This window comes from Alligator sinensis, unplaced genomic scaffold, assembly GCF_000455745.1.
Source record: "Alligator sinensis unplaced genomic scaffold, ASM45574v1 scaffold78_1, whole genome shotgun sequence".
NCBI lineage: Eukaryota > Metazoa > Chordata > Crocodylia > Alligatoridae > Alligator > Alligator sinensis.
In genome coordinates, this window is record NW_005842171.1 from 1,685,715 (window position 1) to 1,710,326 (window position 24,612).

The 24,612-nt window shown below is 48.4% G+C and overlaps 1 protein-coding gene across 5 annotated transcripts in view; it reads left to right on the top strand.

Moving 5' to 3' along the window:
• Window positions 1-24,612, top strand: part of IPPK (inositol-pentakisphosphate 2-kinase) — a 132,902-nt gene that overhangs the window by 72,704 nt on the left and 35,586 nt on the right. For all 5 annotated transcript variants that reach the window (XM_025206721.1, XM_025206719.1, XM_006025876.3 and 2 more), the window contains 2 exons: window positions 11,968-12,063; window positions 16,006-16,072. In XM_025206721.1, the coding sequence (XP_025062506.1) occupies window positions 11,968-12,063; window positions 16,006-16,072 (163 nt within the window). The remainder of the gene's footprint in view (window positions 1-11,967; window positions 12,064-16,005; window positions 16,073-24,612) is intronic.

Genomic DNA, 24,612 nt, shown 5'->3' on the forward strand with positions numbered 1-24,612 from the left:
GCATGGCTCCCTGTGGGGCTGGGTCAAGTAGGAGAGGGGGGTGACCCTCCTCAGCCCACTCAGCCTGCTCCCAGCTGCCTACGTCCCTCCCTCCACGGCTTGTTGGGGGTCCTCGGGTCTCTGCTGGTGTCGCTAGGCTCATGGGGGCACAGCGGGCTTACACCCATACATCTTGCACCGGAGCCAGGACACGAACTGATAAATAATTCTTTTCCACCACAACACTGTTTTTAAAAGAAACAAAACTTCTGAAAGTTTTTAAAGAACCAAATTAGCACAGGCTAAAAAATTTGTCTTTATCAACAGATATCAAGTTCCTGTGTCTTACCCCCTCAAAACCTTAGTAGATCTAGGCTTTCTACATATCAGTAAAGGGTATCTCAAAGTTTACCTGAGAATAGAGGTGCACCGATACATCGGTCCGATATTGTATCGGCACTGATGTAAAGAAAATTGTCTATATTGGAAATCAGCCTGATGTGGCCAATAATTTGGCCGATAAATGGCCCGTGCATGTGCGCAGCCGCAGTGCAGCATGTAAGTAGTGAGGAGCACAGCCAGCAGCGTGGAGAGCTGCTCCACTCAGCTCGTTTGGTGACTCATCTGCTCATTGGATGAACCGCCAAACAGAAAGAAAACAAACAGGAGGAAAACAAATGGGAGTGTGGGGCCATTGCTTAACAACTCAGGAGAGCTGGTTACCAGCACCCAGGAGAAAGCTGAACTCCTGAATGACTACTTTACCTTGGTCTTTCACCGGACTAGGGGGAAAACAACTCCAGGTAGAGTACAGGATGAGCACAGTAGGAATAATCACCTTCCTACTATTGCTGTAGAATTGCTGTATGACCAGTTAAAAAAAATTAGACATATACAAGTCAGTAAGACTGGATGATCTTCATCCGAGAGTGTTGAAGGAGCTGGCCAAAGTTGTTGTGGAACCCCTGGCAAAACTCTTTCACAACTTGTAGCACTCTGGAGAAGTCCCTGAGGACTGGAAGCAGGCCAATGTTGTGCCCATCCACAAAAAGGGCAGGAAGGAGGACCCAAGTAACTACAGGCCAATCAGCCTAATTTCCATCCTAGGGAAAATCCTAGAAAAGTTCATCAAGGAGTCTATCTATAAGAAACTTGCAGAAAGTAAGATTCTGAATGACAGGTAGCATGGCTTCATCACAGGCAGGTCTTGCCTTACCAACCTCATCTCCTCCTTTGACCAGGGTAACTCACCACCTGGACACTAGACATCAGGTTGACATTGTATACCTTGACTTCCAAAAGGCCTTTGATCTAGTATCCCACAACGTCCTCCCAAGAAAATTGGAGGATTGTGGGCTTGACTCCAAGAGAGTCAGGTGGGTGAGAAACTGGCTGCAGGATAGGACCCAGAGAGTCTTAGTGAACGGATTTGTGTCATCCTGGTGAGAAGTGGGGAGTGGTGTCCTGCAGGGTTTGGTGCTTGGTCCAGTACTTTTCAACATCTTTATTAATGATTTGGGTGTGGGGGTGAAGAGCTCACTGGTCAAGTTTGTGGACGACACCAAGTTATGGGGAACCTTGTCACGCTTGAAAATAGGTTGCAGATACAGGCGGACCCAGACAGGCTAGCAGGTTGGGCAAATCGGAACCTGATGAAGTTCAACGTTGAGAAATGTAAAGTGCTCCACCTTGGGACAAGCAACCCCCAACACACCTACAGGCTTGGCAGCACCAAACTGATTAGCACCACCCATGAAAGGGGCCTGGAGGTAATAATAGGCCACAGTATGAATATGAGCTGGCAGTGCGATGCTGTAGCCAGTAGGGCAAATAATACTTTGGCATGCATCAATTAGATGCATCTCCAGCAAAACCAAGTAGGTGATTCTTCAGCTCTACTCAGCACTGGTGAGACTGCAGCTGGAGTACTGCATCCAGTTCTGGGCACCACACTTCAACAAGTAGGGCTGTGCGAAGCCTTGGTAGCCAATTTGTGAGGGATCCAAGTCTGCAGATCCCAGCCCCCAACAGCAGGCAGAAGCAGCATGGAGCTGACACCCCCGCCCCCCCTCCCCGGAGGGGAACAGGGCTCCCAGTGACCATGCCATCACTACCAACCAGCTTATTTTGAGATGCAGGAAGGTGGTGGGCTACTTCCACTTGAGCATCAAGCGGGGCAAGATGCTGTGGGACAAACAGGCAGAGCTGAGCATCCTGCAGCACAAAATCATACAGGATGTGGAGACTCGCTGGAACTCCACATACTTGATGCTGGAAAGGCTGGTCGAGTAGCAGAAGGCCATCCATGAGATGGCCTTGGTCAGGGAGACTTTTGTTAAGGGGGCTGCTGATCCCAGAGTGGGATACTATCTCCCAGATCTTGGTGGTCCTAAAGCTGTCCCTTGAGGCCACTGAGAGCCTCAGTGCTGGTGATGCCCTCCTTAGCAGGTGCTCCCCAGAGTGAAAGAGCTTGAGAATCAAATGGGGAAGTTCCAGGGGATCCATGTTCCTGGCTGGGGCAAGCTGCTTTCACCATAGGTGCAGGCACTGGTGAAGCAGCTGAAGGAGGGCATCAAAAATGGCTAGATCTGCTGTAGTCCAGTATGGTCCACATGCAGGTGGGCATGTGCAACCCAAGGGTGTTAGGGGAGTGTCTGCAGCAGCAAAATCCTCAATCACTGGATGGAGGTGCTGGTGAACAGAGTCAGGGAGGCAGAAGGGCAGAGGTAGGGGGGGACGCTGAAGAGGGAGATCCACTTTCCTGTGCCAGCATTCTAAGCACCATCCATTTGCTTCTACTAAAGCTGCTGCCAATGTGGGCCAAGGGCATGGCTTCATTATTGGGGTCCAGAGGCACCAGACCCCATCATCAGGCAGCTAGTGCAGAGGCCTTGGTGGCTACCTATCGTGGAGGACGTGGAGCTGCTGCCCTACAACCCTTAGGCCTATTGGGGAACCCACAACCAGGTGTGGCAGGATCTGGACACAGTTGCCCGGGAATACCTGTCCTGTCCACCAACCAGTGTTCCAAGTGAGAGGGTGTTCAGCATTGCTGGTGATGTTGTGACACTCTTGAAGATCTCCAGGGTAGGTGACTTGGATCCTGGTTTGGTGGAGCAGCTGGTGTTCCTGAAGGTGAACCTCCCACTCTTGGGGTTCCAAAACCTCCACTTGCAGATGGAGTGCGTGCCACCCTTCTCACTCTGCACCTGTTTGCTTTTTTAATTTCCTTTCAGAACCTTGAGGTGCACTTTCACAGAAACTCCTGCACCACTCTGACTGAAACATGGCAGGCCTCGTGCCTGCAGAAGGGGCTACCATCTCTGCTGCTTTCATCCTGCTCTGCCTTAACACACACAAGTGATATGAGTTTTGATTCTAGCAGTTTGAGGTACACTTTCACAGAAACTCCTGCACCTATTTCCTTGAAACTCGGCAGGCTTTATGCCCTCAGAAGGGGCTACCATCCCTTCTGTTTTCATTCACATCTTCAAAAAAATGACAAAGTTATAGGCATTTTAATGATTCCCCATTATAGTCTATGGCCAAATCTCTGAATTCAAATCGGACAAATCGAATTGGGACAGTGATCCGAATCACTGAATCAAATCACTGTCCCTCCAAATCAGTTTAATCCAAATCCGAATCGAGTATTTGCTGCTTCGTGCAGGCCTATTAACAAAGACATGGACAACCTTGAAAGAGTCCAAAGAAGAGCCACCTGTATGATCAGCAGGGATCCTGGTTTTCTCTGATTAAAAATTGCAAATTCTCTGATTAAAAACCCAAAATCCTTGATAAAAATTAGAGAGGAGGTTTTGTACTCAGCGGCCGTCACCGCTGGCACAGGAGGCCCCACAAGTAAGCAGCAGTGGCTGGCCATGTCAGTGGTGACTGCTGCTGCCTGCAAAACCTCCCGCTGCTGCCACGGAGCTGTGCTCGGAGCTGTGCTGCCAGCGGCAGTGGCGGTGGTGGGGATAGCTGTGTGCCGCCGGCCACCACCACACTGCCGCTGCTGCCCGGCAGCCGGCTGCAAAGCTCTGGGCATAGCTCTGGCAGCAATGGGGGTTTTTGTAGGCAGCGGCCGTCACTGCCATCCCGGGCCTCCAGGTAAGCGGCAGCAGCCGCCATGTGCGAGCCCAAGCCCCCACCATGGCTGCGGAGTCGGCCACGGAGCTGTGCTTCAGCCACATGCCAGCCTCCCTCTCCCCCTCCCCTGGGCAGCTGGCCCGGTGGCATGGGTGCAGTCCGCACATGGCAGGCACCATCACGCTACGCCCCACATTGCTTGCCTGCAGAGCCCCCCCTGCAGAGGGGCATCCCTGCCCTCATCCCCTGGCCCTGCTCCCAGCTGCAATGTGCTACCTGGGGCCAGCAGCACCCCCTGCTCCCTCAGCCCCCCGCCATCTTCCCCAGCCCAGCCCTGCCCCACAGCCCCACTTACCTCTATGTTCCAGGGACGAAGGGTGAGTTTGAGCCTGGGCCCAGCCTTGGCTGCCTCAGAGGCTCACGCCCCGCTCTCCCCCATCTCTCTCCCCCTCTGGCTGGGGGTTTCCTGGCCTTTTTGCAATTGGCTCTTGCAGGCTGGAGCTGTGCCAGCCTGCAAGAGCTCTTTTCAAAAGCGGAGAATCTGTGGATTTCTCTGCTAAAAAGAGAAATCCGCGTTTTCTCTGATAAAAATAGGGAATCCGTGGTTTTCTCCACTTTTCCGTGGGAAACGGAAAACCCAGATCCCTGATGATCAGAGTCTTACACGGCAAGCCATACAAGGAAAAGCTGAAGGATCTGGAACTCTTCAGCCTGAAGAAAAGAGGGCTGAGAGGGAACCTGGTAGCAGCTTACTGCTACACTAGGGGAGTACACCAAGGGCTCGGTGAGCACCTGTTCACCAGGGCACCTGAGGGGAAAACTAGGAGTAATGACCACAAACTCCTGGAGGACTGATTCAGGCTCCACATTAAGAAAATCTTCTTCACAGTCAGGGTGTCCAGACTGTGGAATAGCTCATCTACTCTGGAGATCTTCAAGAGGAGACTGGACAGTCACCTTGCTAGGGTCACCTGACCCCCAGCTGTCTTTCTTGCTTGGTGTGGGGTGCTAGACCTGATGATCATCCAAGGTCACTTCTGGCCTATGAATCTATAAATCCAGCGGCTCCTACCACTGCTCCTGCTATTTGTCCAAGAGGGCATGGAGGGAAGGGGGGAGCATGTGACCCCAGATCTGCCTGGGGCAGGTGGCGGCAACACTGGGAGGGCGGCTATAGAGTGGCTATGGTGATTCTTTTTCAGGGTGGCTGCAGTCCTCCCCTCCCCCCCGCCTTCCCCCCCAGCACTGCCACCACCTGCCTAGCGCCACCCTGGTGCCAGCCCCAGCCAGCAGGTACAGCCCACCCCGTCCCATGTTCTGCACAGATCCAGGGCACATGACCCCCCACCCTGCCCCATGCCCTCCTGGGGTGCTCGCAACAGCAAAAGCCGCCCCGCCTCCCCGCACCCCTGGACGAGCTGCAGCTCTGTCCCAGCCCTGCCCTGCCCTGCCCTAGCTGGGCAGTGCCTGCCTGAGCCCCACTCCCTCCCTCACTGCAGGGGCCTTGATCTCCCTCTCCCCCCCACCCATGCCCCTCCCTTCCCCTTCCACCATAACAGACTTACCAGCTGCATGCAGCTGTATCAGAAATCGGATCAGTATTGGCTGATATGCCTCCTTAAAAATCAGCTATTGGTATTGGCCCCAAAAATCTCTATTAGCACACCCCTGCCTGAGAATAACGTGTAAAGTTTTAAGGGCAGGGAGGAGAATAGTCTGGAGTCAAGGAGCAATTTCTGGCATGTAAGATAAAGTGGTGTGTGGAGGATTACGAAGGAGGCTGGGAAGAGTTAAGTATTGTAGAGGCTGATAGTACTTCTGGAGGATGACTTTGTGTAGCTCTTTGGATTGGGGAAGTAAAACCAAGAAATACTTGCTTGGGGGATGGGTAGTCTAGTATTCTCTGTGTTACCTAGGCCCTTAATTGTTCTGTATCACACTAGTAATCTGCATTATTAGTATTTTCAGTTCACAGTTCCAGCATGCAGCCATTGTGTCATTTTGTTCCTAGGGTCTTAATTTGGTTAACTGTTGAAGGCTTCAGATTTGAGGCATATACTAGTGATTCTCAGCTGGGGTGCTTCTAGATCCCTTTATGGATGCCACACACCCTGGGCCCTGTTTGGAGGTAAATCCTCTTCTTCCACATCTAGTACCCTGTGCCTGCCGTCCTCCTTCATTTCCAGGCAGTCTGTACTAATTGTTCTCAAGTTCCCAGCAGCGCACTCTGCTGTACGTGGGTGGATGTGCTAATGGCACCATGTTTTTCAGCCTGGCTCATCCCCCTCAACTCCTTCCATGTTCTCAAGGCTGGCCACGGGAGTGGTGGCTGACATATAAGACTATAAGATCAGTCTCAGCAGCAGGAGCTGCCCTTGCACCCTCAGATATAGACTGGAAGAGTTGGGAGACGGGTGAGGGAGCAGATAGTGAAAGAGCAGGGCATGGCAGGATTAGGTCCTGCTCTTGCCATTCTTATGTGGCACCAACTAAATCAGTGGTTCTCAATCTGTTTAGCTTCAAGGCCCCTGCCATATCTTTTACTGAATTTAAAATCTAGCTCAGTGGTTCTCTACTTGGGGTACTGTGAAGTTCAGAAAAGTTATGAAGTGGTGCTTTCAAGCTAAACAGGTTGACAAACACTGACATAGACAAAAGCTCCATTTGGAGTTGTCCCATCAGTGAACTTCTGTGGCTTTTTTCCTTCCATTCTTTGTCATTGTATTATTGTTACTACTACATTTTTTTTCCTTGTGTCTAAGTATAGTCCTTCAATGTGTCATATTTCAGTAAATATTACTGAAGCTAGATTTTTTGTAGTGTCCTGGCAAACACTCCTACTGCATATTGTAGGACAGCTCTGGAGAGAGCAGGGTTGGTTTGGCTTAAACATTCTATCACAGTTACTGTAGTAGGACAGTTCTGTTTGAAAGTCCTCATTTTTAAAATATGATGGCCTTTTCACTTTAGAAATTATTAATTTTCTTGGAACAGAACTGAATCTTAAATACTTAGATTCTGGAGGAACAATTGTTTACAAACCTGATGATCAAAGCTTTGTACTAGACAAAGAAACAGCCTTGAAGCCTAGTAATTTAATAGCTATGGAAGTTAAAGATAGAAACTGTCTGTCATCTCTTACCTTCCCCAGGCTCATTAGAATCTCCACAAAAGAACCTGGGGAGAAGTAGACTTACAGTCTAAAAAATAAAATGTTGGGGGTATTTCTACTGCAGTTAAAGAATTCGCCATATCCTAACTTGTCTAGAATAACAAAAATGCGGTCTAAACATTTTGATGGTTTCTTTTTCTTCTGGCTGGATAGACGTTTCATAACTATTGTTAAGCTTTCTCTTTTCATATTCTTTTATGGTTTATGGGAAATATTGGCCATGCCAGTATTGTAGTCTGCTTCCTAAACTAGAAGCAGTGTAGCCACCTTTTTTAGCTAAATAGGCTAAGAGCAGGCTAATTGGCTCTGCCATTCTGCAGTACTGTATGAATGTAGTTATGCTACATCTGGTACAGGAGGCAATTGTGCACAGAGCAGTGCAGCAACCTTGAAGGTGCCACTGTCTGGCCCAGTATAAACATGGCTATAATATGATATTAGAACACTAACTGTTATAGTCTATGGGACTTACTAGATTACCATTTCAACAGGAAACAACTTGTCTAACTAGATAAAAAACATTAACTTAATGGTCTAGTACTAATAGAACTACATGTAGGTGAAAGCATTATATTTGTTCCAGAAGTGAAATTAGGGACCTGTGATGACATACAGAATACAAAATTTACTCTTAATACGTGATTTTAATTTACACTTAAGAAATGTACTATTACACCTGATTGATGTAGTTACTGGAGTTGTATTCTACCTTGCCTATTAGTTTCAAAGTTGAATCTAGTAGACTGAGTATAAAAACAGACAAACGTCTGAATGACCATTACCCTAATGGCTGTACATCCTGTAATCAGAGAAAGGATTCTCATGTAAATTATTTAGCTGCAGTATGTTAATGCATTTCATGTTTAATGCACCTTATATAAATGTAAAAAGGTGTTGCTGGTATTTCTAGGGGTTCACTGATAAAAACTTTTTGAGCCAGTACCAATGGCTGATTTTTTTAGTGAGCCAAATTGGCCAATACTGATCCAATTCTGATTTGCAGCTGGGCAGCATGAAGAGCAGTGTCCAGCTGGTAAGTTTGCTGTGCGGGAAAGGGCAAGGAGAGAGGGAAGGGGTATGAGGGGGAGGAGCAGATTGAGGTCCCTGTGGTGAGGGAGGAAGTAGAGCAGGCAGAGGTAGGCACTACAAAGCTGGGGCGGGGCATGTGACAGAGCTGTGAGCAGCTTGTCGGGAGGGGGTGGGGTGGGGGGGGCAGCTTCCACAGCTACACACACCCCAGGAGGGCATGAAAGGTGAGTGCCTCCGGATCTGCGTGGGCTGAGGGCGGGCTGCTGCTGTGGGCTGGGGCTTGGCAGTGCCGAGTTATTCTGGGCAGGGGGCTGGGCCAGGCTGCGCTTGGGGTGGGCAGTGGCAGCAGTGGGAGGGGGCTACAGGGTGGGGGCTGCAGCCACCCCAAAATTTTCTGGAGCCCCCCCAAGCCCCCTTCCCAGCACCAGAGTCCAGTGCAGCCCCGGCCCCAGCCCGCAGCAGTAGCCTGCCTTTGCCCCATGTTCAGATCCACAGGCACACACACCCATGACCTCCTGAGATGCAAGCAGCGGCAGGAGCTGCCTTCCCTCTGCCTGTGCCCCCCGGATGAGCCACTTGTGGCTCTGTTCTGCACTGACCCCTGACTGTACAGCACCTGCCCCAGCCACACTCCCTCCCTCCCTCACCATGGGGGCCTCAATCTGCGTTTCTCCCCCCCACACCCCTTCCCTCACAACAGACTTACCAGCTGAACCTGGCTGCTCTTCATGCTGTTGGGCTGCTCTCCTGGCCATCAGCATGCTGCACTATGGCTGCACACAGTCACGGGGCATTTATCGGCGACATTATCAGCCACATCAGCTAAAAAAAGTTGATTGCCAATTACTGTCAATTTCCTTATATCAGTGCTGATCCTGTATAGTGTTCCTTGTCTGTCTTTCTCATACTTCCCTACCTCATTTTCTCTACTTTCTCCTGTTCATATTTTACACTCTTCTTTTTCCCCCAACTTAAACATTAGTATAGAACTCTTACTTAATCATGAGGCACTACTTCATTCCCTTATATAAGACTTTCAAATGTAGTGGAGGGTTAGACTTAGTGGTGTTCCACTGTTTTTTCCTCCTGTGGGCTGGATCTGGCTAGTGTTCTCAATCTGGCACCTGGAACAAGTGTGGTGGGCACCATTTGGCCACATAATGGGAGGTGGGGAGCAGCCCAGCCCCAACCTGCCCCTGTAGGAGGGGAAGGGGCATGGCCTGCCCCCAACCTGACCCCCTGGGGGGGGGAATGGGGCATGTGGCCTGGCCCTAACCTGGCTCCATGAGGGGAAATGGGCCGTGGCCCAACCCCAACCCAGCCCCATGGGAGGGGAACGGGGTGTGGCTCAGCCCCAACCCAGCCCTGTCTTGGGGGAATGGGGCATGGCTTAGCCCCAACCTGGCCCTTTGGGGGGAACGAGGCATGGCCCGGCCCCAACCCAGATGTGGGAAGAAGTGGAGCAGCCCAGCCCTGCAGGGGAAAGGGGGCAGTGCCCAGCTCCAACAGCCTGTCTGGGGCTTGGGGTTTGGGAGCTTGGCAGGCTGGGGAAGGTGGCTGTATTAATGGCCACTGCTGCCCTGCTGTCAAATTTCCTGACCCAAGGGTAACCCCATGGGCTGGATTCCAAGGCTCCATGGGCTGTGTTTGGCCCACGCACCAGAGGTTGAGCACCCCTGGACTATGCTGTGGGGCTGTGTTGTCTAGGAAAACAAGCAGGTGAGAAAACAGACCCTACAAGAACTGGTACTTGTTTATCTATCATTGGTGTTTCTGGAGCCCTGAGAGTATGGTCTTCTGTAGTGCCAGCTAAATGTCAGATAGAGTTTAAGGCTGCTTTCGCTCAGTTACCTTGTCAGTCACCAGGAAGGAATATTCATCTCTCCTCACCTATCCCAGGATCTCCAAATTTGTCCTAATTCCAGACTCTATTTTTCTGCTTCTTTGTGCTTTCGTAAACTAAAGAAGAAATATATCAGGATGGCAATTCCATAGGGGCTGGGTTTCAAATACCAGCAGTAAAATACCATATTTTCTTGCATACCACATGCCCTCAAATAAGACTCCCACCTTAATTTGGGAAGGCAGAATGAAGGAAAATATTTTTTAAGTTAGGGCTGAGGAGAGCAGGGGCATAACCTAATATTCAGTTAATTTTCCTTCTCAGGCAAAAGCTACAGTTTTAACCCTTTCATAGCTGAATTGTTGGCAGCTCTCAACTGCTCAGCCAAAAGCTGAAACTATAGCTGCTGTTGAAGACTGGATTCCATGAGTGGATGTAGGATCTTGAAAAGAGCTAAAAACAGTCTGCAGAGCTGTGAAATAGTTGCTCCTAGTCTTTTTCCTCCTAACTGACAGCAAAATTTCCAAAGAAGGGATAGCTCGATTAATGGAACATCGAGGCCATTGAAAAGGAGAGAGGGTTGTTAATACTTACAGAGTGATTGTTGTGTAAATTATAATGAGCCATGACATCAGTTGACTGCCTCAACACTGTGCGAATAGAAATGCCACAACTGTTGCCAGTCAACTGGTTTTAAACTGTAGGTTTAAAACAGAGTGGGACTGTACGTCTGCAGTCCCATTGCACCCCGCTCCCTCCTGGATCTTTCCTGTTGGACTCTGCCCCTCTCTCCATGCAGCTGCTAGAGACAAGGCAAGGAACGGAAAGATTGTGTGTGGTATGTGAGTAAATACAATATACCATAGCAGGGGTGCACCAATAAAGATTTTTTGGCTGATACAAGTGGCCGATTTTTATTAACAAGCCATATCAATTGCCAATATGCCAATTGTCAATATGCAGCCCAGCAGCTGGAGAGCAGTGTCCAGCTGGTAAGTCTGTTGGGGGTGGGGAGTGGGGAAGGGGCCTGGTGAAGATGGATCGAGGCCCCCACAGTGAGTGGGGCTGGGACTGGGGCAGGAACTTCCCACCTGGGGCGGAGCAGGACAGAGGTGCAAGTGACTCATCTGGGGGGCACAAGGAGGAAGGGGATGACTCCTGCCACAGTGCACATACCCAGAGGAAGCATGAGGGGGCGTGTGTCCCCCAGATCTCTGCACGGAGCAAGGGTGGGCTGCTGCTGCAGGCTAGGGGCAGTGTTGGTCTCTTCCTGGTGGGGGGGGAGGGTGTTGAGCTGCGGCTGTGCTTGAACCAGGGGGGAGCAGCTGTGGGAGGGGAGCTATGGGGGGCTGGAGCTGTCCCCCCCCGCCCAGACGAGCCATTTGCGGCTCTGTCCCATGACCCGCTCTGCCCTGGCTGGGCAACCCCTGCCCCAGCCACACTCCCGCCCTCACCTCAGGGGTCTCAATCTAATCCCCCCCCACCCATGCTCCTTCTCTCCCCCTGCCCCTTCCCCACAACAGACTTACCAGCTGGATGCTGTTCTCCAAGTTGCTGGGCTGGCTGTGTGCATGCTGCGGCTGCACGCATGCACATGGCATTTATCAGCTACATTATTGGCCACACCAGCCAAAAAAAGCCAATGCTGATAATGTCAGTTTTTGTTTTATTGGTGCTGATACAATATGGACCAACATACTTGTGCACCTTTATACCATAATTTTGTAAAAATCAATGAATAGGACTGAATAGCAACATGGATCCTTTCCCAAATCTTTGGCACAGGTGCATATTTCAAGGGCTGTTAGCTATTGTTGTGTCATAGCTAAGTTGCCTATGTGTCATTCTTTTTCAGACTCCAGAAGAAATCTTGCATCACCTGCAAAACCTTGTCGATTTTGGAAAACACGTCATGAAACAGTTTTTTGGGGAGAATTATGTTCATCCTGGGGTAACTGTTTTTATCCTTCACTTATTTACTTTTAAGTATTTGCATCATTTAGTCATGTTGAAATTGTTTCCCTAAAGGGCTGTTGCTGGGCTCAAGTTGTGCAAACTTGTTCTGAGTGGGTTATATGTGCAGGATGCATACATTAAAGCAAAGCTTCTGCTGTCTGCAATTTATATTGGGGCCAGATCCTTAGCCTGCCTCCTGGATTGACCTTTTCCAGACTATCAAATTGGAGGTGGGCTTTGATTAGAGGTGTTTTAAGGCTGTCTTGCCTCTCTCTTTTCATATTGGTTACAAGTCCCAAAGGTTCTTGCAGCATGATTAAAACTTGGTTAGGCCCACTGAAAGTATAGTTGGCAGCAGTCTTTGTTATCTGGGGTTCTGCTACTAAAGGTGAAAATTTGAGGGAAGATTCCAAGTTAAAGCTTGTCCTAAACCATATCATGTAACTAGAATAGTATAATATATCCTCAGGGGAGGCATAGGGAAACTGGATGACCTTAATCCTGTCATTTAAGAACTTTCTGAGTGTTTTGACCTTGTAGTCTAAATAACATTCTTTTAAAGTAGGTTGTTTTGCTCACAGAGAAACTTTTAATTAAAGCATTCCCATTGCAACACTTTCTTTCTGCATATAAAGTCTAAGTGACCATAAGTCCCAAAATGTAAGAAAAAACATTTAAATCTGTAAAAGGAATATAAAATAGCATTTCTTGGCCAAATGAGTCAGTTTTTTAACCTGCCATCCCAAGACATTCTGGAACTAAAAATATGGGAGGAAAGCTCCTATTTCTGTGCTTGCAGGATTGTAAATTCTGTTATTGATACACAAGTAAATTGTTTTTGCTCCTGGACCTGGACACACATACCATTCCACTGCAAAACAGAAAAGTTTACTAGGTGAAATTAAAAAAAAAATCCTGTGGTTCAGATGCTAGATGAGAAGTCAGGAGATCTAGGTCCATAGCTTATCTGTGCTGTAGGATAGGGCTATCCAGCTGGTGGCCTGTGGGGTGCATGTGACCCACAAGGGGCTAACATGCAGCCTCCCAGCTAGCTATCATTCCTGTCATTGTTTCTATTGCTATGGCAGCCAGGGTCTGTCCAGGCTGCACATGTGTCTTTCAGCTTCTGCTCCCAAAGCTGCATCAGTTAATGCTGCTGCTGCTTTTCCCACCACCATCTTACTGGGGCTGTGACAATTAATGCTGCTGCTGCCAAACTTTCAGCCCTGCAGGCCAGATGACATGGCTCCATACTCTGGATCTGGCCTGCAGATCAGCCCTATACAACTCACTCAGCCTGCAGTGCTGAATGTTTTAGACACCCCTGCTTTAGTTAAGTTTGGGAGCATGCAGTTTTGGAAAAAATGATTTGGCGCATCTTGAACTCTAAAGAATGCATGAGTTTGGTTTGTTTTACTCTTATAGAATAATAGAAAATTAGGGTTAGAAGGTACCTCAGGAGATCATCTATTCCAATTTTCTGCTCAAAGCAGGATTGTCCCCAACTAGATCATCCCAGCCAAGGCTTTGTGTAGCTGGGTCTTGAAAACTTCCAATGACGGAGCTTCCACCTTCTCTCTGGGTAACCTGTTCCAGTGTTTTACTACCCTCCTAGTGAGAACATCCTTCCTAATATCTAAACTAAACTTCCCTTGCTGCAACTTGAGGCCATTGCTTCTTGTTCTGTCATCTGCCACCCTGAGAAGAGTCTAGCTCCATCCTCTTTTGAACCCCCCTTCAGGTAGTTGAATACTGTTATTAAACCTCCCCCTCAGTCTTCTCTTCTGTAGATTAAATAAGCCCAGTTCCCTCAGTCTTTCCTCATGTCATGTCCCCCAGCCCCCAAGCCCTTTTTGCTGTCTGCTGCTGGACTCTCTCCAATTTGTCCACATCCTTTCTGTAGTGGGGGGGCTCTGGAGAAGTGGAATGGGGTGGCAGTTTGATTATTTCAGTTTTTCTAAAAAATCTCTACGTAGAGTGAGCTGAGCTGTAGTCTTTACTCAACCTATATACAGCTATGTTAGTTTCCTAATAAGAGTAGACAGCATGCTCCATCAGCCATGCTGTTTCTCGTAGCACTGCTTTTAGTCTTAACTTAGGGAGAAGGGCAGGATGGGACAGAGGAGACACAAATGCAGTAATCCCTAAATGTAAAATGGTTTTAGATTTCATATGGCTCATGAGCAGGGATCCCAGTTTTCTCTGTTTAAAAATCACAAATTTTCTGATTAAAAACCATCCTTACAAATCTCTGATTAACGCCCCCCACCCCCTCCGCATTTTTCCTTGATTAAAATGAAACACCACTATGTATATAGGTATCAGTTGAACACAATATTGATATATTTATCAATTATATCAATTATATATATTTATATTGATATATCCTTTGCTCACCAGGATGTGGGTCTAGCTGCGACTTCCCCCCAGCCCCCGCTTTGTGGTGCCCTGATATGCCAGTGCCCTGCCCATGCCATTACTTCTCAATCCTGACCAACAGCCCCTCTGCCATGTTGGTGCCCCTCACTCCCTACCCCAATCCCCCTACCCCTGCCAGTACCCCTCACTCCCCACCTAACAGCCTCTACGGCAGAGCATGTAACCCAGCTCCCCCTCCCCCACAGGTGGCATGGCCAGAGTGGAGCCCTTCAGGGGTGGGGGGCAGATGTGGGCTTCCTGCTGTAGGCTTGGGCTCCCCACCCTGCATTGCTCCCCCCAGGGCCTCTGCAGCCCAGTGGGCAGGATCCAGCATGGCAGGGCAGAGTGGGGCCAGGTGGGGAAGCTTGTTGCTGCCTCTGGGAGCTCCACACTGCCATGGCACGGTGCCCTGCTGTGCAGCAGCAGTGAGGGGCACAAGTCCACGCTGCCACCCCTGCTGCTGCCAGAAGGGCAGAGGGCACCTCACCATGGCAGCAGCGCAGGGCTTGTGGCGGCACTGAGCTTCTGCCCCACTCTGCTCTGTTGTGCCACAGAGGCATCAGGGGGAGGGCAGCAGGGTAGGGAGCCCCGAACCTGCACCTGCCTCTTCCCTGCTCACAAACCTGGGGGACATGTGCCCACCCTGCCTGGGAGTGTGCACAGCAGCAGGGAACGAGCTCACAGCCTCATCCTGCTCCCTGCAGCCATGCATTCAGGCCTTCAGTCCCATGCACTGCCCCAGCTGGGCAGCAGCCCCAGTCCTGACCAACTCCCTCCCTCCCTTCTTATGGGGGCCTCAATTCCACCCCCACCTCTTGTCACCAGACTTACCTGCAAGGAGCTGCTCTCCAGGCTGCCTGGCAGCCATGTGTATGTGTGCACATGCAGATGGCGCTCCCTGCTGATCGCCCTTTTCTTGCTCCCCTTTAGTCCCTTGCAGGCTGGAACTCTGCCAGCCTTCAAGGGGAAATCCAGTGTTTCCTGCCATTTTCTCCTTTTAAAGGAGAAAATCTGGGTTTTTCTCCTTTAAAATGAGAAAATCCAGATTTTAACACATTTTCCATTCAGCACAGAAAAACCCGGATCCTTGCTCATAAGTCCTCGGTACAAGAAAGAAAATTTACTCAGCTTTTAGAATGTCTAACCCACCCATAGTTGTTTATTGGGTGATGTGTAATGTGGTTCTTCTGTTGATCCCTCTTTTGGCTGCTTTTTAAAAAAAAACAAACAAACTATATCATAGTTGCACAGAGGTTAGAAAGATTCTTTAGACAAATTGACAAAAGGCAGGCTCCTCAGATACTCAGAATTACATAAAACTTTTAGCTTGTTCTAGTAGAATCTTTGAATATCAAGCAAAGTTCTCAACTATCTTGGTTTTTATTGCAGTTCCATTCATTTCTATGTAATTTATTTGACTCATCCAGAATGGTGTGTATTTTCATTTATAACCATTAAGACCTTTAAATTCTTGTAATAGGAAAGTAGTTAATTGGGTTTTTTTGTTTGTTTTTTTAAGGAAGTTGTTCAGCTACCTTTGAACTTTGTAAAACAGCTCTGTTTAAAAATCCAGTCTGAGAGGCCAGGTAAGTATTTTTATTTTAAAATAAAGGTGTCCTATTCAAGTATAAAATGTCCCTTATAACTGTGCAAGAAAAAAACTGAAGAGAGATTTTTGGTGGGGTGGGGGACGGTTCCTTTTAAGACTGTCTTGCCTGATGTTTAAAGGGACAGAATCACTCACTTATTTGTGAGCCAAAATTGTTTTATGTTGAAGTAAAAGTGATGTCCTAGATTAAGTTCAGCAAAACAAATTGGGGAGAAAACTTCATTTCATGTTAGGCAATTCAGGTTTGTAACACTTTCTGCATAGTCATGAGGGGTGAGAGATTGTGCATGCTGTTGCATGTGCAGGGCATGTGCGTTAATTCACTTTCCTGAAATTACCAGAGGCATGAAGATGGATGATGAGACTTGTTAAATTTTTATTCTTTTATTTGCAGCTTGTGGATTTTTCTTTAGTTCCCAGGTACTGATTGAGCCTATTTCTGCTTAACTATAAGACACCATAATGGGCCAGAGTGGTACAATTGCTTTATAAGGTCAAGTTTGAGTTGGACGTCAGTTATTTTAAAGAGGGAAGTAATTTCACTCAAATCTCAATGGCTTTAAAGGCTTTTGCACAGTAATATCCTTCTTAAAAAATTGAACTATCTTTAAGTGGGAATTATTGATACTTGAGGTTTCTGGGTCAATTATACCTGGCATAAGACTTTTGCACGTTCATGCTCATTATTAAATTGGATAGAAAATAGGGTGCCCCAGTATATCTGTCCATATCATATTGGCACCGATAAAAGGAAAATTGATGTTATTGGCAATCAGCTTTTTTTGCCTGGTGTAACCAATAACGTTACTAATAAATGCTGCGTGCATGCATGCAGTTGCATCATGCACATGGCCAGGAATGCAGCCTGGCAGCTTGGAGATCAGCCTTCTGCTGGCAAATCTGTGGAGGAGAAGGGGCATGGGGGAGGAGGGGAGACAGATCGAGGTCCCCAAGATGAGGAAGAGAGTGAGGCTGGGGCTGGAGCAGGAGTAGGCATTGCCCTGTTGGGGCAGGGTCGGGTGCGGGACGAAGCTGCAGGATGCTCATCCGGGGAGGATAGGGAAAGGGGTGGCTTCCCACTGCTGTGAGCACCCCTAGGGAGGCACAGTGGACATATGACCCCTGGATTTGTTTGTGGGGGAAGGGCAGGCTTGGGGGGAAGGGGTTGTGGCAGCCTCTTCCCAGTGTGGGGACTGGGCTGAGGCTGTGCTTGGGGTGCATGGCGCTGGGAGGGAGAGCTACAGGGTGGCTATGGCAAATTTTGGGGTGACCATAGCCCATTCCGTAGCCCCTCCCCCTGCCATCGTGCCCCGAGCACAATCTGCAAGTGGGCAGCCTATCCTCGCCCTGCACACAAATCTGGGGGGGTACATGCCCCCCATGCCTCCTTTGGGCGTGTGCACAGTAGTGGGGAGCCACCCCCCCCCTTTTAACTTCTCCACTCTTCCCCCCCGCAGTTAGTAAATAAAAACCTAGGATTCCAGACTAGCCCAGGGATTGACATGACACCTCGTTTGATGAGTGACAGAAAGGCTTTATTTACTGAAAGTATTTAAAATCAAGTCAAGTGAGCCCAAACCAAATCAAAGTCCAGTAATTAGCTATAAGGTGATGATTTCTTACCAAACAGGTGACGAAGAGGTGGTCTGTTTCTCTTCAACTTCTCGAGTAAGTCAGGCACATTAGCAACTGGTGTCAGAGAGATTTCTCACTCTTGAAGCACATGCGCTGTCTGCTGTTTTACTGCATTTTTATACCCTTAGTTTAGCATCTTCAAAGCATTATTTTAGTTGTGTAAATCAAGAGAGAGTCCCAAGCAGTAATTGACAGGAAAAACCTGCTTATTACTGGTTATCAGAAATTTCTAATTTGAATGAGTTACCTTCTTCAGTAACAAGAAATTATCCAGTTTGGAACATATAAAGAAACTGATTAACAGCCAGGAAAAACAATCAGGAGGAGACATCTATCACGTATGAAGAATGTCTCTTCCTGCACGTAAACACGAGTTAATTGCAAAATAAATATTTACCATACTAATTAATCAAGGATTGACATGTCATATGGTTACACACCAGACAACTAGGAGTCTGCCTGAAATCATCCTGAATATAGCAAGATAAGCTGAAGAGATACCTCATTATTATTATTATTACTATTATTGTTATTATTATTATATTTTTTTTCTCAGATCGCCTAGCTATGAACTCGCATCCTCTTGCAATATGCAGTTAGCATCAGTATTCTGTATTTTAACTTTTGTGACCAGGCCCGAGCTTAGCATGAGTTTCTGAGTCATTGCCCCTCCCTCCCCTCCCCCCAACTGGAAAAGCCACCTGCAGCTCTGTCCTGTGTCCTGCCCTGGCTGGGCAGTGCCTGCCTCTGCCCTTCACCCAGCTCCACTCCCTCCATCACCGTGGGGGCCTTAATCTGCCCCGCTACACCTCTTCCCCCCCACAGACTTACTGGCTGGACACTGCTCTCCAAGCTGCGGGACTGTATATTGGCTATCAGATCGATATCAGCCCAATATGGGTGGTTAATAATTGGCCATTGGTATCGGCCAAAAACATTTTCATTGGTGCACCCCTAATAGAAAAGCAGTTAAGCTTCAGTAGAGACATAAAGCTTACTTGTGACTGTCCTCCCACCTCGGTGACAGTTCTTGAAGCCCTGCATCCAGCAATATTTCTCTTGCTGACATTCTTGTATTGTATTTTAATGGACACAAGTTCTTTCTTTTTTCTTTTTGATTGTGTTCTCTTTCCTTGAAACGGAACTTGTAATAAAGTAAATATGTTTCAGTAGTCTTTTTCCTGCCTCTGTGGGACTTTATGTTGACTACTTGAAAGCGTTTACACTCAACAGATTAGGTTAATTTGTAGAATGTATCCCTTCTGCCTTCCTACCATTTCTTAAAACAAAGGACCACAGCTGTTGCTTTTAGACTAAAGAAAGCCCTTGCTGTTGCTATTCTGTTCTGTAGATTAAGCCTCAGCTTCTGAGAGTTTCTGATAACTTGGAGGAGGAACTTGGTTGCACTGTGCTTGTCTAGAAAAGAAATTAAAGGGAAATTTTCCCTGCCTTTGAGAGAAAAAGATAGAAATTTTGTGCCGTAGGGCAGGGAAGTGGTTGTCTTTCTCTCCAGTCTGCCATTCAGCTTCCTGGCGGAGACACCTTAGCTTTGTTACACTTTCTCATTCCTTGTCCAGATACATTGCCATAAGGGTTGCTTCATCTGAGACAGTCCTGAATGTTTAGGAGTTGAATAAAATTTAATCACACTAGAACTGATGCACAAACTTGAGGGAGGTGGAATAAGAAGACATGTTTTCTGAAAGATAGGAAGTGTTCTTTCCTTGGCCAGTATTTCTTTCTGCATTCTTTTCCTTATTCAATCCTGTTCAGAAAATGCTTGAGAGGCTGTGCAGAGAGACTCATTCCGATTGTTGGAAGCAATTTTTCAGATTCTAGTATTTCATCTATTGTGGTGCATATGGCTCTTCAGTCTGATAGAAATCCCCTGTACAAAAATCAGTATTCTTTTGAGGTATAGTTTTGTCATACATCTCCTTATAGCAGTAGTGGTCAACTGTTCTGGAAAGTGTGCCACAAATTAAGTCCTACCCCCCTGCCCACCAAATGCCACTCCCATAATCCTACCCACTCCTACCTCCTGCCCTTTCCTTAATCTGCCTTCCACTTTGTGCTCCATGACTGATCTGCTGCATGCCAAAAAGCAGCTACTTGTGCCACTTGCAGTACACATGCCAAAGGCTGGCTACCATATAGGTTTACAAGTGCCACATAGGTGTACAATTGGGAGTTCTTTTTAAATCGTGGTGTTTATATCCCCAAGTCCTATCCTAAAGGCAAAAGATTCTGGTTCCTTATTGAAGGTACAGTTAGGGATAGAACTTGGGACCTGAGAGAGGTGCCTATGGAGCCAGAAGATCAGTTAATTTTGGAACTGAGATAATTGCACCACCAGAGAACCCCATTTGCCCTGCATCTTTCAATAATTGGCAACAGTTTTCCAAACTTCTTGATCTTTTGAGTGCTAGCTGCAAAGATCCATCACAGAGAAAATATTTATGGGGAATTCTCACAGTTGACACTTTTACCATCAAAAAATACCAAGTGTGGCATTCTTTTCCATCCCTAGTATGCCAAGTGGCAATTTTTTGGCTGTCTACAAGTTATTGTCAGCTCTTATGTGCTGGTAGGATGTCTAGTCCAGGATGCATAAGCCTTCAGGTGTGGATGGCTACATGATCATATGCATTGCACATGTGCAGTAGACTGCGCACTGGCCATGTGCATGCGTCTGTGTGTGTGCATGTGCCCCTTGTGGTTATGTAGTGATATTTGTGGCCCAAAAATGCAGTCAGCTGAAGTACATGGACTGGTGGGTGTTAAGACTCCAGAGGAGGTGGCTGGCCTGCCCAGCTTTTGCCCTGAATAGCTAGGGCACTTGCCTGGGAAGCTGGAGACTAGGGTATTAGGCCTCCCTGTCGCAGAGCATGTTTGAACTTGGGCCTCTCTTACTTCCCAGCATGGCATTCTAACCATCATGCCACAAGTCAGGTGGTATGAGATCTGTGAGGCCAGGAGGAAGAGAACAGACAGTGAGAGAGCCCACTGAAGTAGCTGCTGGCTTGACAGGATGGGTACCCTAATTCTAGCCTGGTGCCTTATTTCCACTGAGGCAGAAACTTCCTCCCTACACTGCCCTTCACCCATTTTTTTCCAGTAACTACTAAATGCTGGAGAAGGCACTGGATAATGCCAGATCTGTGACGTGGTGGTTAGAGCGTTGTGCTGAGCAGTCAGAAGGAGGCAGTGATATGCCTGTGCCCTGCCTCTTCCTTTTACTCCTAAGCCCCAGGCCCGCTCCCCCCAGCCCTGCTGGTGCCCCTCACTCCTAACCCACAGTGGCCAGTCCTACTGGTGCCCTTCACTCCCAGCCCAACAGCCTCCTGCCCTCCCTCCCTGCTCCCAGCCCTGCCAGTGCCTCTCATTCCTGACCTGCAGCTCCCTGCCCACCCCCCCACCCCCCGCCAGCCCTGCTGATTGCTCACTCTCACTTGAGAGCAGCTGCTGCGGCCTGCGTGCAGAGCATGAGATCCCCGACAGCCAATCACCTTCCTTGCTGCCCCCAACCCCAAGCAGCCAAGCCAGAAGTGCTGGGGAAAAGCAGAGGCAGAGCAAAACCCTGCCCAGACAGAGGACAGGGGATCACAAAGAGGACATGTCTGGGAAAACTTGGATGTATGGTAACCGTACACTTAGATGACCAAGAAAGGAATAGAATGCCACCCCAAATGCTGAAATTTTCTTCTCATAGAAAGCAGTCATATTTATTGCCAGATTCCTTTCTGCAATAATGAATTCAAGGCCTCCTATATGCCTGCCCACTGATCTCCAGGATAATATTCAAAGTTAGATGGGACAAGGATCCTCTGCCAGTAAGGATGTCTGTTGTCTTTATTGCAGATGTCAATTTGTTGTGTTGTCTCTCCAAGACTTTCTGGACATGAAACAGAATCAGACTCGATGGTTTGCCAGTTATCTGGTTGAGAAATACTGACAGACTGTGCTCTTTTGAGGTTCATGCATTTTTCCTGCATAGTGAACTATCCACACAAAAGTCTTAAACGTTAGATAGAAATATTCTCCATATGGGCAACTTGGCAAAATCTAGATGATGAGGGCCCAAATACATGGTGCAGTTAACACACTGTGGGCTAGTGTGCTGCTCTCCTAACTGTAATACTGGCTTGTCTTACCTGTCTCTTCTCCATTTCTCTGTACACCCTGTCACTCATGTTACTCAAAGGTCTTATTGTGTACTTAGCTGCTTCTTAAAGATCAGAACCCACCCCCGTGGTATTTCAACAATATCTTCTTGAACCTCCTGTTTTTCAAACTGCTGTTACACAGCTTATTTCCTTGTTTTTTCCTTGAGACTGTGTTTTCTGGTTGTAGTCACCACAGCAGGACTTCTCTCTGCCTTCCTTTATAGGAAGAAGGCTGTGCTGTGCTTACCCTTTGAGGAGCATTAACACTTAACACTTTATCTGAACCAGTAAGTCTGCCTATGCTTACTACAAAATTGCACTTCAAAGATGTCACTTCTTCCTTCCCCTTCCTCCCACAACATTTCCAGAGCCTTAGGGCCATAGATATGTCCTGCTTTACGCACATATAAAGCCTACCTAATTCAAAACTGGTAAGCCGTCAAAGTAAGTTGCTACCTATAAAGTTTCATATCTCCCTGAACCAACTAGTCTGTATGTTAACACTCTGTCCTACCTTCTGCCTATTTCCAAAACTGATTCTGAAAACTGCCCCTTATTTCCCACTAAATTCTGGAGATACCTGTAGTTTTGCATCTGTATGTTGAGAGATAGTCTACCTTGATAGGATAGTACAGCTATGAAACAACTCAAAAAGTGCCTAATTCAGAGTGTCCTATTGGCTACGGCACGATTCAGGGAAATGGAAGATGTAGACCTTCCCTCATAAAGAAGAAGAAACTGAACTATATGGGGAAGAGGGGTGAGTGCCATAGCTGTTGAGATCTTCCTTAGCCATCTTTAACAGTGGGATCCATCTCTGAATAGGTTAAGTTGCCTACTTTATGTGGATAGGGTGTGGGCTATGGATTGTGAGTAGGAGGTGCCTTGCTGTGTCACTGAATCATATCTGTAAGCTGCAAAATGGTGCTGGACATTGCTCTCTTTCCTGGCATCAATTTTTTCCAACCGGCTACCTTAATAGCTTCCTTCTGTTTTTCTTAGATCTTTTTTGAAATGTCCAGCTCCTCATATGTAGTAAATAGGAAGCCTGTCTAGCTCAGGACCAGATTCTGCTGGGGGCTGGTTTTCCCCAATAACTATTAGGCTCTGTTAATTTAAGAGAACCAAACTTCTTAAGCTTTCCCTCTTCCTCCTGGACCATGTCTGGTCATTTGAAAAGCCATTTAGTCACAGTATCTGGACCATATGAAGTATTGCTATCTTATCACATAGGTGACAAATTGTTCCCAATGTTAAGATCTGTTTCAGAACAGAGGCAGTATTAAGTAGCTTTCTTCTAGAATGTGCCAGTACATATCTTCAAGGCAGCAGCGGGAAGAAGCCACTGATCTTGGTTAAACATTATGCCATAACTTGGTAGTTAGATCAGATGTCAAATTTTGCAAAGCAAAATTTTTTGACTGATCCAAACAACAGCCCTCCACCCATAATGGGACTGAAACAGACGCATGCTGGAAAGAGGGTTACCCTACGCCAGGGGTAGGCAATGTTTTTTGGCCGGAGTGGCAAAAAAAACACAATGTCTACCTTGTAAGGTGCCGGAGTGCCGACACACCACAAAAGCAAAACTAGGGCAGAGGGGGTAAATGGCAGGATGTTCTGCATATTTAATACAATTAATAATCATTAATGTTGCTTTTTTCAATTATTTTTTTACAGTAAATGGAGAGCTGGTGTCAGGCGGGGAGCGGGGGCTGCCCCAGGGGTCTGCTACTCTGGCAACAGTGGGGGGCCCAGCAGCACTGGAGGTGGGGCCCAGCTGGCCCATGCAGCTCCGCAGGGATGGGGCACAGCCACCCTGCCCACGAAGGGATGCTGCCTGGCTGGGGCAGGATGCTGGGCTCAGGGAGCTCCCTGCTTGGTCTCTGTGTCATCCGGGTACAGTGTGAGTGGGAGCTGCAGCCGCAGGCTGTTCCCCGGGCTCTGGCAACAGCTGCCGCAGCTTGTGCTCAGGGCTGAGCCTGCAGTGCAGCGGCTCCCTGCAGTGGCTGCCGCCCCAGCCCTGGCCCCTTGAGGGGAGCGGCGGGCGGGCAAGACCAGGACCCAGGCAGGCTGAGGCAGCTGCGGTGGCTGTTCCCAGGCTCCGGGGGGTTCCCGCAGCCAGGACCCTGCACCGGGGACGGCTCTGCCGTGCCTGCACTGTACTCAGTGTGGAGGGAGGCTGATCCTGGAGAGGGAAGACCCCCGAGCTCATCATCCTGCCCCAGCCAGGCAGCATCCCCACATGTACAGGGTGGCTACAGCCCATCCCTGCAGAGCTGCGTGGGCTGGGCCAGGCCCCACCATGGGTGCTGCTGGGCACCCCTGCCAGCCTGCCCACCACAGCTTGAGCCCCGGGAAGCCCCCACTTCCCGCCCAGACCCTGCCTTCCTAAGGGCCCGACCGGGCTGGCTTGCCTGTGGCGCCTCCCCCCACACCGCCCAGACTCTGTCTCGACCGCCTGGCCCCAGCACTCAGCACCTCAGTGCTGCCCTGGGTGAGACAGGGTGTCTGCCTGCCTGGGCAGCTCCGTCCAAGGGCCAGCCGGGCTGGAGACTGCTGCCTGGGAGCGTGGGACGGGGGCAGTAGAGCACAGACAACCTCCCTGCCTGCGTTCTCCTGGCTCCACCCCAGTGCCTGCCGCGATGCTGGGACTTGTGGCTGCATGGGAGAATCCAGAGCAGTAACTTAAGAAAAAAAACAAACAAACAATTTA